This window comes from Lutjanus erythropterus, chromosome 2 (assembly GCF_056507025.1).
Source record: "Lutjanus erythropterus isolate fLutEry1 chromosome 2, fLutEry1.hap2, whole genome shotgun sequence".
NCBI classification, from domain to species: domain Eukaryota; kingdom Metazoa; phylum Chordata; class Actinopteri; order Lutjaniformes; family Lutjanidae; genus Lutjanus; species Lutjanus erythropterus.
This window is the reverse complement of record NC_139318.1, coordinates 17161331-17175650: the sequence shown is the minus strand read 5'-3', so window position 1 is coordinate 17175650 and position 14320 is coordinate 17161331. Positions and strand designations below refer to the sequence as shown.

Sequence of the window (14320 nt, the reverse complement as noted above, 5' to 3'; positions counted from 1 at the left end):
TGGTCGTGGCTCCTCCTGCATTGCAGTCTTTAGTGTGTAAAAACCTTGAAGCCTTGAACATTCCCTCAGGCTGACGCCATCTCAGGAAACCACCCTGTGGGCAAACGTTTAATATTTCTGGGAGACATGCCTGGATGTTGGATTTTTTTTTTCAGAGTTAAAGGAGCTGGCTGTTACGAAATTACTGAGATCAGCATTCGCATACCACAGAGCAGCTCAGAGTTTTTTGGCTCTTTTTGGCACCGACAGTGCAACCTCACACCCAGCCAGGAACAAACCGGAGAACTTGGCTCGAGGAGGGAAATGAACAACGGCAGAGTTCTTAGGTAGCTGTTTTCCCATAAAGCCCTGGAGGTCAAAGGTTACCATTCCTTCCTGATTTAAGGGGTCTTCAGGACACATGATACAAATTGTGGTTGGTGACCCCCGGTTTGACCAACTGGCTTTACAGCCCTTTATAGAAGACTGTGGACCACCCGCAGACACTCTCTCAACCTGAACTCTGTTTGCAGCTTCTGTCTTTAACCTGTCCTTAAAACCTTGATTTATAATTAATCTTTCAGGGACGACATTTTTTTTTTTATCTCATCAGTACTCTCTTTGGCCTAGATTTTTTCTACACTGTCCCCGTAGGAAAAAGACTCCTGTTTCTCCTTTGGTGCTCTACTGGTTCATCCCAGCTTCCTGGCTCACTGAATACTGATTGATATAGAGTATTTCACATCCAGTAACTTTTCATCACATGTATAACACTATTGAAGTTTTTTCCCAAGGAAGCCAAAATGTTGTTTGCAGCTCTGTGCTGCCATGTTAGATGTATGTTGTCCACCGACTCCCTGTGAGCCTTTACATCACAGCTCTAAACTCTGAAGACCCAACAGAGATGGAGGAAAAATTCCAGACATTCATCCACCCTCCTAAGGCCTCTCAGCAACACTTTGCAAGTTTAAACAAAGATTTAATCTCCAGATTTTGACATGTTGTATTTTCAGGCATATGTTCAAACTGTGCAGTCCCTAAAAGACCACAGTGAGATTTCTTCTTTTTTTTTTTCTGAGACACTTTTGTTTCCCTCACTCTACGAACTCCCTTTATGACTCATAGGTTGTATCGAGTGGAACAGAACACATGAAGTTCAGAGTACAAATAAGCAGCTGCATCCTCTAAATAACATTCTTTTCTTTTAGATGGCTTACAATTCATTTGAGATTATGTTCATGAATTATATAACTTTGTTTATAAAGCAATGACTCTATGCCAGTATAGTTTATGGAAACTTCAGGGTAGAATTCAGTAAGTTGAATGCAATGTAGTGCTGCAAGTTAATGGAAACATGATTTAGAGGCAATTTGAAAGATGACTCCATTGGAACACAAAAACATCATGAGAGAATGCAGAATTTCTTGTATGGGAATATAAAGTATTTCACCAACAAAAGTTACAAGCATGGGCTTTTAGAAGCTTGAAGTTTGTCTAAAACTTAGATTGGTAATGTGCATTACATTTTTGAAAGATGCAATGAGTTATTTAGTTATTTAGTCAGTATTTTGTAGCTGTGATCAGGTCTTTGATCAGTGTTTGACTGATGCTGGTATGTCATGGTATGAAGGACAATAATAGTAACTCTAAACAAATGGGATATTTTCTGAAATAAAACTGTTATCGTTCTACTTTCAGAAGTCAAACGTTCTGTATACGCTGTCTGTACTGTGGAGTGCAGGTGATGAAACCTTTCCTGTTCTGTGTCTCTCAGGGTCTGACGGTGCAGGTGGAGGATGTGAGGATCCGGGCCACTTACTCTCACAGGAAAAGGATTCCCATCACTGACGGCTTTCTGGAGGTGAAAGACGGGGGCAAGTGGAGACAGATCTGTAACGAGGGCTGGACGGAGATGAACACCAGGGTCATCTGTGGCATGTATGGCTTCCCCGGGGAGAAACGTGTGAATACCCGACCCTACAAGTGAGTAATGGTGCCGGCCAGCAACAGGGTTCAAATGAGGCCAGTTAGATGTAATTCAGCGTCTTCACATGAGACTCTAACTTAAACACTCAGCTTTTAGTTGAGGTAATTACAGTTTAGGTTGTTGGAATATAGTGCTGTGTACATATATATAATGAATCATTTTAAATTCACAGTGGTGTGAAAAAAAAAGTTATAATTTGAGGGACACCACACATTCCTGTGTTATACAAACGCGTTTTATGTTTAAAAATGTACTAAAGAATCTTCCAGTAAATGTAATATTTTTAAACTGTCTTTTAACTCTGTGTTAGTCCATTTAGGTATGTTTTACCTTATTAGACTGACGTTAGGAAAGGTTACATAACTACGTTTGTTTACACTGGTCATCACTCAGCCCTTCATCCATTTAGCACACTGAGATTAAACAGACTCGAGGCCGGAGATTCTTGACAAGAAGCCAAACACTGCCAGAGGAAGTTTTAGAGGATGAGGGATGGGCCCTGCTGGGAACCGACTGAGTGCAACGCTCTCTGAAACAGTGGCTCTTTTGGCTGCGTCTAATTGTTTCCCTCTGAGCATGAGTGTTAACGCGCTGTCCTTTTTAAATGTCATTTCCAATATATAGCCCAATACAAAGCCAGCTATTTCCTAGTTTCTTGTATTTTTTTATCTGCTAAGAAGAGAACCTAAGCTCAAAACAAAACAGATGCTTACTGCACGTGACAGAATGACTACATGAACAAATCTCCTGATCTGGCAACGGCATGAAAGAGAACAACATGTTCCTCTCTTAACCCTTTAACGTTTAGCTGATCTAATGTAATCAGAATGGACATTTGCAATGAGATAAAAAAAAAAAACTCTGATCATTCATTTTTGTTAATATGATGCATTTAATAATATTACATTAAATACAAGAAATAATGTAATAAGTATTATTTTTTACTGGCTAATAGCATGCTCTGTCAAATGGTTCAGCTGTTGTTTATGGTAAAGCTAAACTCAACTGACTATTTCTATTGAATAAAAACACATACGTGCAATGTTCTTGCTTTATACATAAAATTAATGATTTTTTTTCACTGTATAAAAAATGCTCAGTACCCAAATGGTTGAATTATCATTCAGGAATAAAGGTAGTGCCCAAAAACTTTAGTGTTGCACCATTACACAGGCGAGCAAGTTGTATTTATTTCTTCAACGACTTTGCTTTTCGTTAGACGTTTCTACGTTTTTTGGTATTTGTAAATGAATTTTGCTACTTTTACCATGAAGTGACATCTGGACCGTATGGTAGAAACCTACAGTAAACAAAACTGGAGGGGTCTAATTCTGTCCAATAAAGAACATACTATTTCTAATGTTTCTATAATTTGATAAGTACTGCGTGTTACGTCTGTGCCAAAGAAACAGTGATTCTTGTTATTATACCCAACAAAACATTAAAAATGCAAAGAAAAAAATTCCATTGTGTTCTTCATGGTGAGGACATTAAAGGGCTCAGCTCAGCCTGAGGTAGAAATACAAAAATTCTTTTAGAAATAAATGTTGCTACCTATCCTCCAAGAAGATCATCTCATGGTTGGTTTGGTCTTCAGTGAAGTTTATACACATAAAAATGGCCCTGATTAGCTCAGTCTATTCATTATACCCATCCAATCAGTGTTGGTCTCTATAATCTTCTGAAAGGTGAACAGAACCACACATAACCACCACGGTCAAATCAAGACCAGAGATGTCTAAAATACATTTATTAACACTGTGAGTCAATGGCTGCACCTGGATTCTAAGATTAAGCAAAGCACTCTGACAAAAAATGTTTCTGTTTTTGTTGCTCTGGTAGACACGTCATCTGATCAGATACAAATCTTGCATGTGGATGCATCTTAATCGAAGGAGAAATGAGATGCATCAAAGCAGGAAAGAACACTTTGTTTTTGGGTTTATCCCTAAGATCACACAGCCTGTGTGGTTTTACAGCGTGTGATGCTGCTGTGGTTTCACATGGTTCATGGTTTTACTGAGGTGAAAGATCACATTCAATCTGTCTTTTGTTTGGAGCAACTAAGGACACCTAACGGGCCAATAATAGTCTAACAAAATTAAAAACTCAGTCAAATTTGGCATCTCATCAGTTTTCATGGACCACAAATTGTCCTTGTGCTCACACCGCCTTGGAGGTACATTGTGTTTACAGCATTTGAATAAGCTGCAGAGGCTGTGAACGTAGTTCATGCTGGTTTCATTACATGGTCTGCTTCTTCCAAGCCCCGGACCTGCTTCAAGGTCCACTGTTGTTGGGTTCCTCAATGACCCTTAGTTGATGGCTTCTATTCAAGTATGGGGGGTCACGAGAATGTTAAGGTATTCTCACAACAACACTCCCATTGTGCTTCACAGCATAGGATGGGCATTGTTCAATTCCTCACGCTAAATAACTAGAATTCCCACTTCCCATAAAACTATAAAGCTGTTTAATATTTTAGTGAAGTGTGAGAAAGAATGGTAAAATTTTTATGTGCTCTTCTACGTTAAAGAAGCCTATTGTAGAGGGACATATATTTTAATAGACTTTATAGTACTGCCAAACAAAACTTTTGATTTTTAATTACGTCTGCCAAGGAGATCGTGTTTTCAGTTTGTCTGTTTGTCCGCAGGATTACGGAAAAGCTACTGGCCCAATTTACATGAAATTTAGTAGCAGGGTGTAGCATGGGCCAAGAAAGAACCTATTTAATTTTAGAGCTGATCTGAAGCACAGGGCAAATACACAAATTATTTTTCATTACCACTGTTAGATAGGTCAATTATAACACCAGTGTCTGTGGCTAAATTAACTGGATTGGTCATAATGAAAGTGAATGGTGTGCTGTGATTTAAACATTCGACAAAAAACAACAATCACCTCAAACATCACTGTAGAATCAAATGCACCAAGTATGTGACAAATAAGCAATGCCCCAATCATCAGAGTTGATATAACCAAAATAAATTTTAAAGGTTATTGCGGGCTAGAATAACTAGTGCATAATTGCTAAACCTTTCTTACAGTACATTAGCTTTAACAATCATACATTCTGTCTTTGTTGTTGATTTGAGTCTAAGCATTTGATATTTGTATGTAAATGATAATAGTATTGATTACAGTTGTGAAAGCCAGAAAACCAAATTCCAAACAAAGTTGGCACACTTTGTAAAACATAAATAAAAATAGAATGAAATGATTTTCAAATCAAAATCTTCAAAATTTTCAAGTCATGTCATTTTTTAATGCAGTCTTTAATGCGGTGCCTCCTGAGGATCATGGCCATTCAATGTTAGTTTTCAGCCTTGCCTCTCATAAGCAGAGATTTCTCCATAGATCTCTGTGGATTTTTTGAAAAATGTGTTTTTTGAGCTTTCCCTGTCCCAAAACTATTGTTTTTAATGTGTTGAAGGCATCAAATTCAAAATAAGTATATATTTCCAAAAAAAAAAAACAATAACAAAGGTTACCAGTTTGAACTGTAAATATCTTTTCTTTGAAAAAAAAATTTCAGACACTTACTTGGTATATAAAGTCCTTTACATCCATATGTCACCATTGTTTGGTTACATAGTTGATTGAACAGAATTGTGGAAATGTGGAAATCTCTCAACATCTGAATTTTAAATGTACAAAGCTGCAGGTGATGATTAAGTTCTCAATGTCAGAGCCTCTCACCTGCACTTGAACAAAGTGGAATACTTCTATGCAACAGCATTGCCATGCAACGATGACATAACATATAATAACAAAAAAGACTGACTACATATTTCACTCTGATGGATTGCCTTTACATTCAAGTCTGCAGGTTTTGGCTTGAACTGACACCCATGGGTACATTCCTCATTCATTCATAACACACATTTTCTAATATGGTTTGTAGTGATGTAAACAAATGACCAGAAAAATCATACAGGATCATTTGCAATAGTTTGTTTTCTTGTGTTATTCCCACTCAGATTGCTGGCCAAGCGCCGTAAGAAGAACTACTGGGGTTTCGCTGTCAACTGCACCGGCAATGAGGCCGACCTGTCCGATTGTAAGCTGGGCAAAGAGATTCAGCTGAAGGGTAACCTCACCTGTGAGCATGGCATGCCTGTAGTGGTCAGCTGTGTGCCTGGACGTACCTTTGCTCCCAGCGTCAGCGCCGGCTACAGGAAGGCCTACAGGGTGGAGGTAGGTCAGACTCTGCATGCTTGGCTGCAAAGGGGATCAGTGGTTAGATCTGTCAGTTCACAGCAAAAAAGTCCGGCTTTGAAACTGAGCTGTCTTTGTTTCTGTGTAGAGTTAGCATGTCATTTTCAGTGTTTGAGTGGACAGAGGGGACCAACCAAGATTTTAACTGCAGTACATAGCAAAACTGGATAGAATGACGTAATTACTGTGTGAATGCAGGCAGCATATTGTGCAAAAGAGGGCTTTTAAGGTGAACAACTGCATTGGATTTTAGGGATTTTGTCAGAACAGTTCTTAATTCTCTTAAGAGTAATCCCATCTGGAGGGGATAGTCCTCCCTTGTGGGAGAGAAACTATAAACTGAAAAATATCAACAGACTCCTTGACACCTCAGAAAGTCATTTTATGGTACCACATGGCTGATGTTTGTTTCACACACTTCGCATTTGAATAACTTCTTGAATATTACCTCTCAAATAGATTCTTCAATTCATTCCTCTTTTAAAAGAGAGAAGTTCATGTGATTTTATAATGCAAATTTTAACGTCCGATTCAAAATCTGTTTGCTGAATTATCATTACATTATAACAACCAGAAATGTGTTTTCAATGTAAGTACGGAGTTGAGTAATACAACTAAAACTATCCTATAATCAATTCCTGGTATATATTCCTGAGTCCAGCTCTTGATTACAACATTTCCTCCTTATTAATCAAGTGGACATGTAGTCAAGCATCTGAAAGCATTTTAAATGGATGACCACTAAACATCTGTCATGTATACAATGAAATGATCAGTATTCCTGCTTGGTGTTTATTATATATCTGTTGCTTATCACTAGGATAACACTTACTTTTTCTCTAGCCCACAAACAATTTTAATCCAATTTAGACCAAACAAAGTCAGGAAAGTCACAAGTTAATTATTTTTATACTTTCAACTTGTTTTATCTGCATTTAATGCAAATTTAATTCATTTCAGGAGTCAGAATATGATGGGTTAAGAATATTGTACATATTTTATTAAAATTATTGAAGACAGCACCTTAGCTTGTCATATATTGCAGCATGTTTCAATTATGTCCAAATTAAAAGAGTTGACTAACTTAAGTAAATAAATCAAGTTAATTTATACTTCTTTAGTTGCTGCAGATTTTGATGATAATCATTTCTAAGATTGTTGTCATAACCACTTTTTTTTTTTTTTTTTTGATGGACTGTTAGCAACCCTTGGTGCGTCTCAGAGGTGGCGCTATGATTGGTGAGGGACGAGTGGAGGTATTGAGGAACGGGGAGTGGGGGACCGTGTGTGACGACAACTGGAACATTCGAGCTGCCACCGTGGTGTGTCGAGAGCTCGGCTTTGGTAGCGCCAAAGAGGCCTTGACTGGTGCCCGATTGGGACAAGGTAAGACTCTACAGATCAGTCACTCTATAACATGTTAATGCTGTATACAGAGCTTCACTTATATGGGATCTGAAGTGTGCTGAAATAAAATAATAGTTTTAAAAAACCCTCAAAGTAAAACAGTGATTTAAAAAAAACATTTTGCTCATAAATGATAAATTTATATGATAAATTAATTTATCATATAATTCTCATTATGTTCTAACATATCAAGAGAGCAACTTACTTGAAAGGACAATATGTAAGTTTTGCTTCTAGGGATCTCTTTCACATCAAGAGAGTAACAAAAGCTGTAGTTTGATGATGTTGTGGGGTAGCATGGAATCATGGGAATTGTTGTCTTCATTGTTAAACAACCACCATTGTTGATGAAAATCTATCTGACGTGACTCAGACAGAAATCATGTTCTTAATGAAGGAGATAATGTATTGAGTTTTATTCATGTTATTTTAGGCGTTTCCTGGTGGTTATAGAAACTAGTGGCTGGTAGAAAACACACTGTTACCTTGAATAAATTACAGATTTGTTTGGGTTTGTTTGAAACATTTTGGATAATATGGAACATTTTTAGAGGTTTTAATGTAAATGGAAATATTTCATATTATAGCTTTAACACCCAGTTTTAGCTTGAAAACAACTGTTTCATAAATTCAATTGAATTGTTGGAAATTTTGAAGAAAATCAAAAAATGGATTTAATGTTACTATTCAGACACATTGGTCACAAGTATTTAATATCCAAATTTAAAGAATCCTTTTCAAAAATCTGTATGTTATGGATTTACAAAAAAAAATCTGCTGATCAGATGTTTTAAAAAAAAGGGCCTTAAAAATCCAGTATTGGTCCCACTTAAGAATAAATCATGTAATAATTGAAGTGGTACACTCCCGACTCCATACACTGGAACACTGGAGACCACAGTTCCAGCTCTCACATGTCCATGTAATCTGTAACATTTCCTCCACACATGCAGGGATCATCTTGGCATATTGTTGAACTTACCTGTTCGCAGGTTCTTAGCTTTGATTTCACATTTACAGAACTTTATCACTCAACAAATGTCCAAACACAACTTCAAGCAGAACTCACTCCCAGCTGTGAAAATCGAAAGGTGTGGACTGAAACCTTATCTACCGCCTTTGTATCACCACCTGTTTTTGTCCCACTTCAATCAGTCTAGACCTTCGGTCAGCACATAAAGACTCTGGGGAATGTATGGAGTAGCACATTAGTGTTTATACCTTGACCTAGAAACTGATTCTGCGAAATGTAATATTACCACAGCATTATAAGAATCATATGTGCATTGGACGAGTTGTTCTTCTCCACCTTCCTCTCACAGCAAAACACGAGAGAGCGCACAAAATGTTCCAGTAAGGAAAACAGCCTTAATGGGTTTCAGAGGAGGAATTCTGTGTTGGAGAGTGCACAAGGTTATTAAAGGGATTTCTCTTTATGAGCTGACCACTGGATCCAAAAATGGTGCCACACATACACACTGACTGTAGACTTGAAATAGCTGATTGTGTTTGTTTTCAGAAGTCACTGAAATGGACAAAACAAGAATGCAAATAAAACTGGAATAGTGGATTTTTTGGATTTTGGATTTTTTTTTATGTGAGACTAGGAATAGTTCTTAAACAATCTATATATTTCTTCAGACATACTTTTTAAAAAATGTGTTTAGTGGTCTTAGGATTTACAGATAAATACAATGCAAGTAACATTTTGTGTTTTACAAATAGAGCAGGTCCTTTGTAGAAGGATTTAATGAGAAAATTCACTGAAGTCTGGAAGTTACATTTGAGGAGATTTCAACCTTAGATTCAGCATAGACCAGGAATGGGCGCCACATTTTCTCAAATTTAACGTCAGAGCCACAAAGTATAAATCTGAGTTTCTCTAGATTCATGTGCTGTATGACATCTCTCAACTTTGAAAAAAACCTTCAGCCTCCCAGTTACATTTTAGTTTAAGGACAAGGACAACCCTCTTTCACTCAGTAAGTGTATTGAAAAAAGTAATAATATCACTTTACTTATTACTTGGTATCAAGAGTAATTAGTTACATTACTCATATTAAAAGATTATACAGCCTACAGAGACAGGTAGAGGTGTGGGCCGCTAAATTGGCAAAAACGTAATACATTGGGTGGCAGGTGGATGTTTTATACATACATGCAGATTCGAATGAACAAATCGCCTGACACAGGAATGTAGCATTACTTGGATTAGTAACTGTAATAGAGTTATGGTTTTGAAATTTATAATCCTTTTGTCATCCTTGTCACTAGATAAAGTAGTAATGTTACAGTAGTGAGTTATTTAGTAATGCACAAAACTGATTAGGATATATTTTGGCAAGTTTACTTTCGAGTAATGAACTGTTAGAGGCCATGTCTATGTGTTACTTATTTTTGGCTGGTAAAGAATATTAACTAAAGCGTGATCCCTTGCAAGTTTGATTTAAATAAGTATGATAAATATTGTTTTTATTTAATCTATTATAATCATCTGTCAGACTTGGAAATTCACAGCAGCAGCAGATTACAGCAGCACTGTGTTCTTCCTGTTGTTGTGACTTTATTTTCCCTCGCCCGCTGCCCGTCCATCTCCGTCTCTGGCTGTAGTTTCAGACCTCGCATCACTTGAGACATTCCTGCTCAGTCACATGGCCAAAAAACCAGTGTGGACTGAGTACTCACACATCTTATTGTGGAAACTTCGCTACACTGAGAAAATCTTTTTTTTTTTTTAGCTTGAAAAAAGACACAGAGAATTTTTTTTTTTTTACAAGCCTCAAGTGTCTCGTTTTCATTTGACATAGCTGACAGCTTGTTTCCTTTGTACTCTAAGTCTAGGAAACAGGAAGTCATTCATCTGTGTTATGATGGACTTGTTGTTCTCACAAAACACAGACAAGGCTGCTGTTGTACTCAGGAATCGTGAGCAGCACACCTGAAAACATTGTGTAACCCAAAGATCAGCTTTCTCTTTTCCAGTAATGGAAACAGATGACAGTTCCTCTCAGATTATTTTCTGTAATGCACATGATGTCAATGCTCCGCCTGTTTGTCAGAATTTTAGTCACAGTCAGTTTTAGTCATAAGTTCAACAGAATGACAGCAACACATTTTTTCTGTGCCCGATGTGTTTCTCTGTAGGGATCGGGCCGGTCCACATGAACGAGGTGGAGTGCTCTGGGTTTGAAAAGTCACTGACTGAGTGCTACTTCAACCGTGACTCTCTGGGCTGCAGCCACGAGGAAGACGCGGGAGTCAGGTGTCACGTTCCTGCCATGGGCTTCCACAACAGAGTGAGTACCGCTTTCTATAGCATGGATGGATCAGTGAACAGGTGCAACGGACACAGGTCAAGGGGCCCGGGAAGTCAGGGGGGCCCAGACTAAAGCATCTGTTTGAAGTGATTATTAACATTTCTGTTAACAAAATGAGCACAAAGAGACACAAAATCATCTCAGTTAGACAATTCACGTTTTAGAATGATTGCAGCAGCAGAACATAGTTAGAGTTTGGCGTCTAGGCTCCGACCTCATCACTCCTCGCAGATTATGTTTACATAGAGATATTGAGGAGTGATGAACAAATATCTTGGACCCTCTGTCGCAAAGCAGCAATGGCCTTGACAGGCAGAGGGAGAGATGGGAGGGTTTAGCGGTTAAAATAGACTGCCAGGTTGAAAGGGTGCTTTTGCTATGTACTATAGAGTGTGAGGCGTGTTACATACGATTGCGGTGCAGCTCAAATTGACTGCCTGAACTACCTCACAGACATCACAACATGACATAAAAACAAAAGTATCACAAAGAGACACAAAAGTACTAGAAATAGACATGAAACAACCACAAAGAAACACAGTGTCTCTTTCAGTCTGGGGTGTGCTCCTGTAAAGAATGGGTGGGGGGCCTTTTACGTGTCTCGTTATCCTTCCATATTCTGCAGTACATAAAAAAATAAAGATTTGCATACAACTGGATGACATATGTGTCTGTCTCTGTCTTCAGCTTCGGTTAAGTGGCGGCCGTAATCCCTACGAGGGCCGTGTGGAAGTGCTGGCAGAGAGAAACGGCTCCCTGGTATGGGGCACAGTGTGCAGTGACAGCTGGGGGACCATGGAGGCCATGGTGGTGTGCAGACAGCTTGGACTGGGCTTTGCCAGCCACGCTTTCCAAGTAAGGACCACATCTGCTCCCAACAAATCATTTTTAAGCTGGGCTTATCTTCACTGTGCAGGCTCTCAGCATTGGGTTTAGTTTGACTGGCTTTCAAAATTGGACTTGTCATAATTTTTGCTATAAATCCAGTTGATTTCTCTGAATACTCAGAGGTAACTCACTCACACTTTGAAATGGAATTTTATATTTAGTTTTGTGTATTTGTGTGTTGTTTACAATTTAGAAGACAAGACATTTTAAAGATGTTTCAGGTCATTAAACCAACAACAGCAGAACAGGCCTCAAACTAAATAGTTCATCTTTAATGCAAGTCAGCTTGCATAGTAGTAATGAACTGATGTTAAACAGCATTATTCATATCTAGTTTTCATTTGGTTTCAAAAGTAAAAACTATAGACTTATACTGTGGACATCCTGCCAGAAGTCCCAAATCAAGACAGGAAAATCCTGAACTTTGAGCTTCAAACCCTAAACAAAGCATAATGTGCAAATGTAATGCCGTTTTAACAGCAGAGCATCAAATTTGCCATTGTGCAGCTTTACAGGTCAAATGAAGTTGGAAGTTATTGTATCTCTGTCTATAATGTTCAACCCGCGTGTTTTGCATAATGCAATTCATTTTTGGATGACCTCTGTGTAGTTTTAGTAGACAAACTAAATTATCTTGCATACTTGGTGAAAATGAATTAAATAATGGCAGACTTTTTAAAGTAACTTTAAGTGCTTTTTAAATCTTCAGGCTTGGGTGAAGGTATCAAATATTTTCAAGTCAAAAGGTTCAAGTCCAACTGAAGTCACAAGTCATGAGGGTTGGGTACCAGTGCAGGAATTCGGTAATAACAAAAATGTAATTTCTATTGTAAAAAAAATAAATCACAGCTCAATTTCATTTTGTTCATGTGATATCCCTCCTGTTACGTTGTTGTTGATGTTACCACTGCTGTGCTTGCAGCTAAATTTGGCACAGATTAATTTAACTTTAATCAGTACTGTGTTGTACTGAAGTTATTTGGTTAGTACCCTTAAAAGTAGTCCTCTGCCTCCCTCAGTATTAACTATGAAGAAAAACAGGCTCACTCAAGGTTTATGCTATCATACAGTTAAAATATATTTAACTTAGCTACCAGGTTAAATTGGTACAATATAAAGAAGAATACAACTGTAGTGAAAGTTGTCTGTTTTTATAGTGTAGAGTAGGAGCTGTCTGCACCTCAGGCCAGGTCATTCCTCTGCGTTTTTAGCTTTCCTTTTCCTCACATTAAAGTGCCATCATTAGGGTTTATAGAATAGCCAATGCAGTAAAATGTTAACATATTCTTTGAGATAGGAGATGAACTAAGTCAAAGAAACCACTCTGTCAGTTCTACCTATTTTAATGCCTCTGTGTGTGAGCGTGTCAGTGGATGCCATTAACTGTCACTCTAACAAGCTTGATCTTTATGGATCCCAGCGGGCAAAATAAGGATGTTGCTGTCATAGAAACATCAAAAACACACAGTTCAGTCAGTTCAGAGAGTGGGTCAGGGATGGTAAACCTGTGGTGCAGATGAGCTTTAAACTCCTCAGCGGGGGTGATGAGGGAAGCCTTCGTTGGCTGTTTGAAGTTTAGTGGAGATTTCCACCACTGAAGCCTGTGGCATGACTTGGCGGCGTCACAGTCCTGTCGTGCTTACGTGTACCTCTTAAAGGAGACTCCACCGCTCCTTTTATGTCATAAGGTGTGAGGCTGGTAAAGTTAAATACCCCCTCCTCTTCTCTTGTATATATTTTTCTATTTTAAGGCTGAGACCAGTGTGGTACCTGTGGTTTAAGATGATATAGGTCTGGAAAGTATGTGTGATTCACGGGGACATGCAGTGATAACAGCGGGGAGTTTTATGAGGGGAACTTGGACAGGATCTGTTAGAGGCTGTTTATCTAGCTACAGTATGTCTGGGACAATTATGTGTAATGCACTTCTAATGGAACAAACACGTAAATACAGCCTCGTGTCAGCCTTTAGTCTAGTATAGCCCAAAATCGTGTTTTTCTGAAACAGTGTGAAATAAAGTGTCTACTTCTGATTACAAGTAGATGTTTCACTTTATTCTGTGGCAAGTCAAATAATCAAGTCACAGTATCATAACACAGAAACTACATAGAAACAAAAGTATTACAAAGAGACACAAATGTACCAGAAAGAGACAAATTAAAACAGATACACAAAATAACTACAGAGATGCAAATGTACTGCAAAATGACACAAAAGTACTGGAAAGATACAAAAAATTACTACAGAGACGACAAAGTACTGCAACAAAGAACGAGTACTGAGACACAAAAGTATCAGGAACAAACACAAAAGTGTTACAAAGAAACACAAGAGTACCACAAAGAGACCAATAAGTTCCACAAAGAGTAACAAAAGTACCACAAAGATACACAAAACGACTACAGACAAAAGTATTTCACTTTATTCTGTGTCAAGTCGAATAATCTGGTCAAGGTATCATAACAGCATGTCCCTTGGTCCCTATACTGTATGTTGCCATTACATAACGTTCTCATGTTA

General features: G+C 38.1%; 1 protein-coding gene across 1 annotated transcript in view; it reads left to right on the top strand.

Moving 5' to 3' along the window:
• loxl2a (lysyl oxidase-like 2a) overlaps positions 1-14320 on the top strand; it is a 42942-nt gene that overhangs the window by 19391 nt on the left and 9231 nt on the right. The window contains exons 4-8 of the mRNA XM_084730084.1: positions 1754-1962; positions 5950-6166; positions 7390-7573; positions 10739-10890; positions 11599-11766. Coding sequence (XP_084586210.1) covers positions 1754-1962; positions 5950-6166; positions 7390-7573; positions 10739-10890; positions 11599-11766 — 930 coding nt within the window. The remainder of the gene's footprint in view (positions 1-1753; positions 1963-5949; positions 6167-7389; positions 7574-10738; positions 10891-11598; positions 11767-14320) is intronic.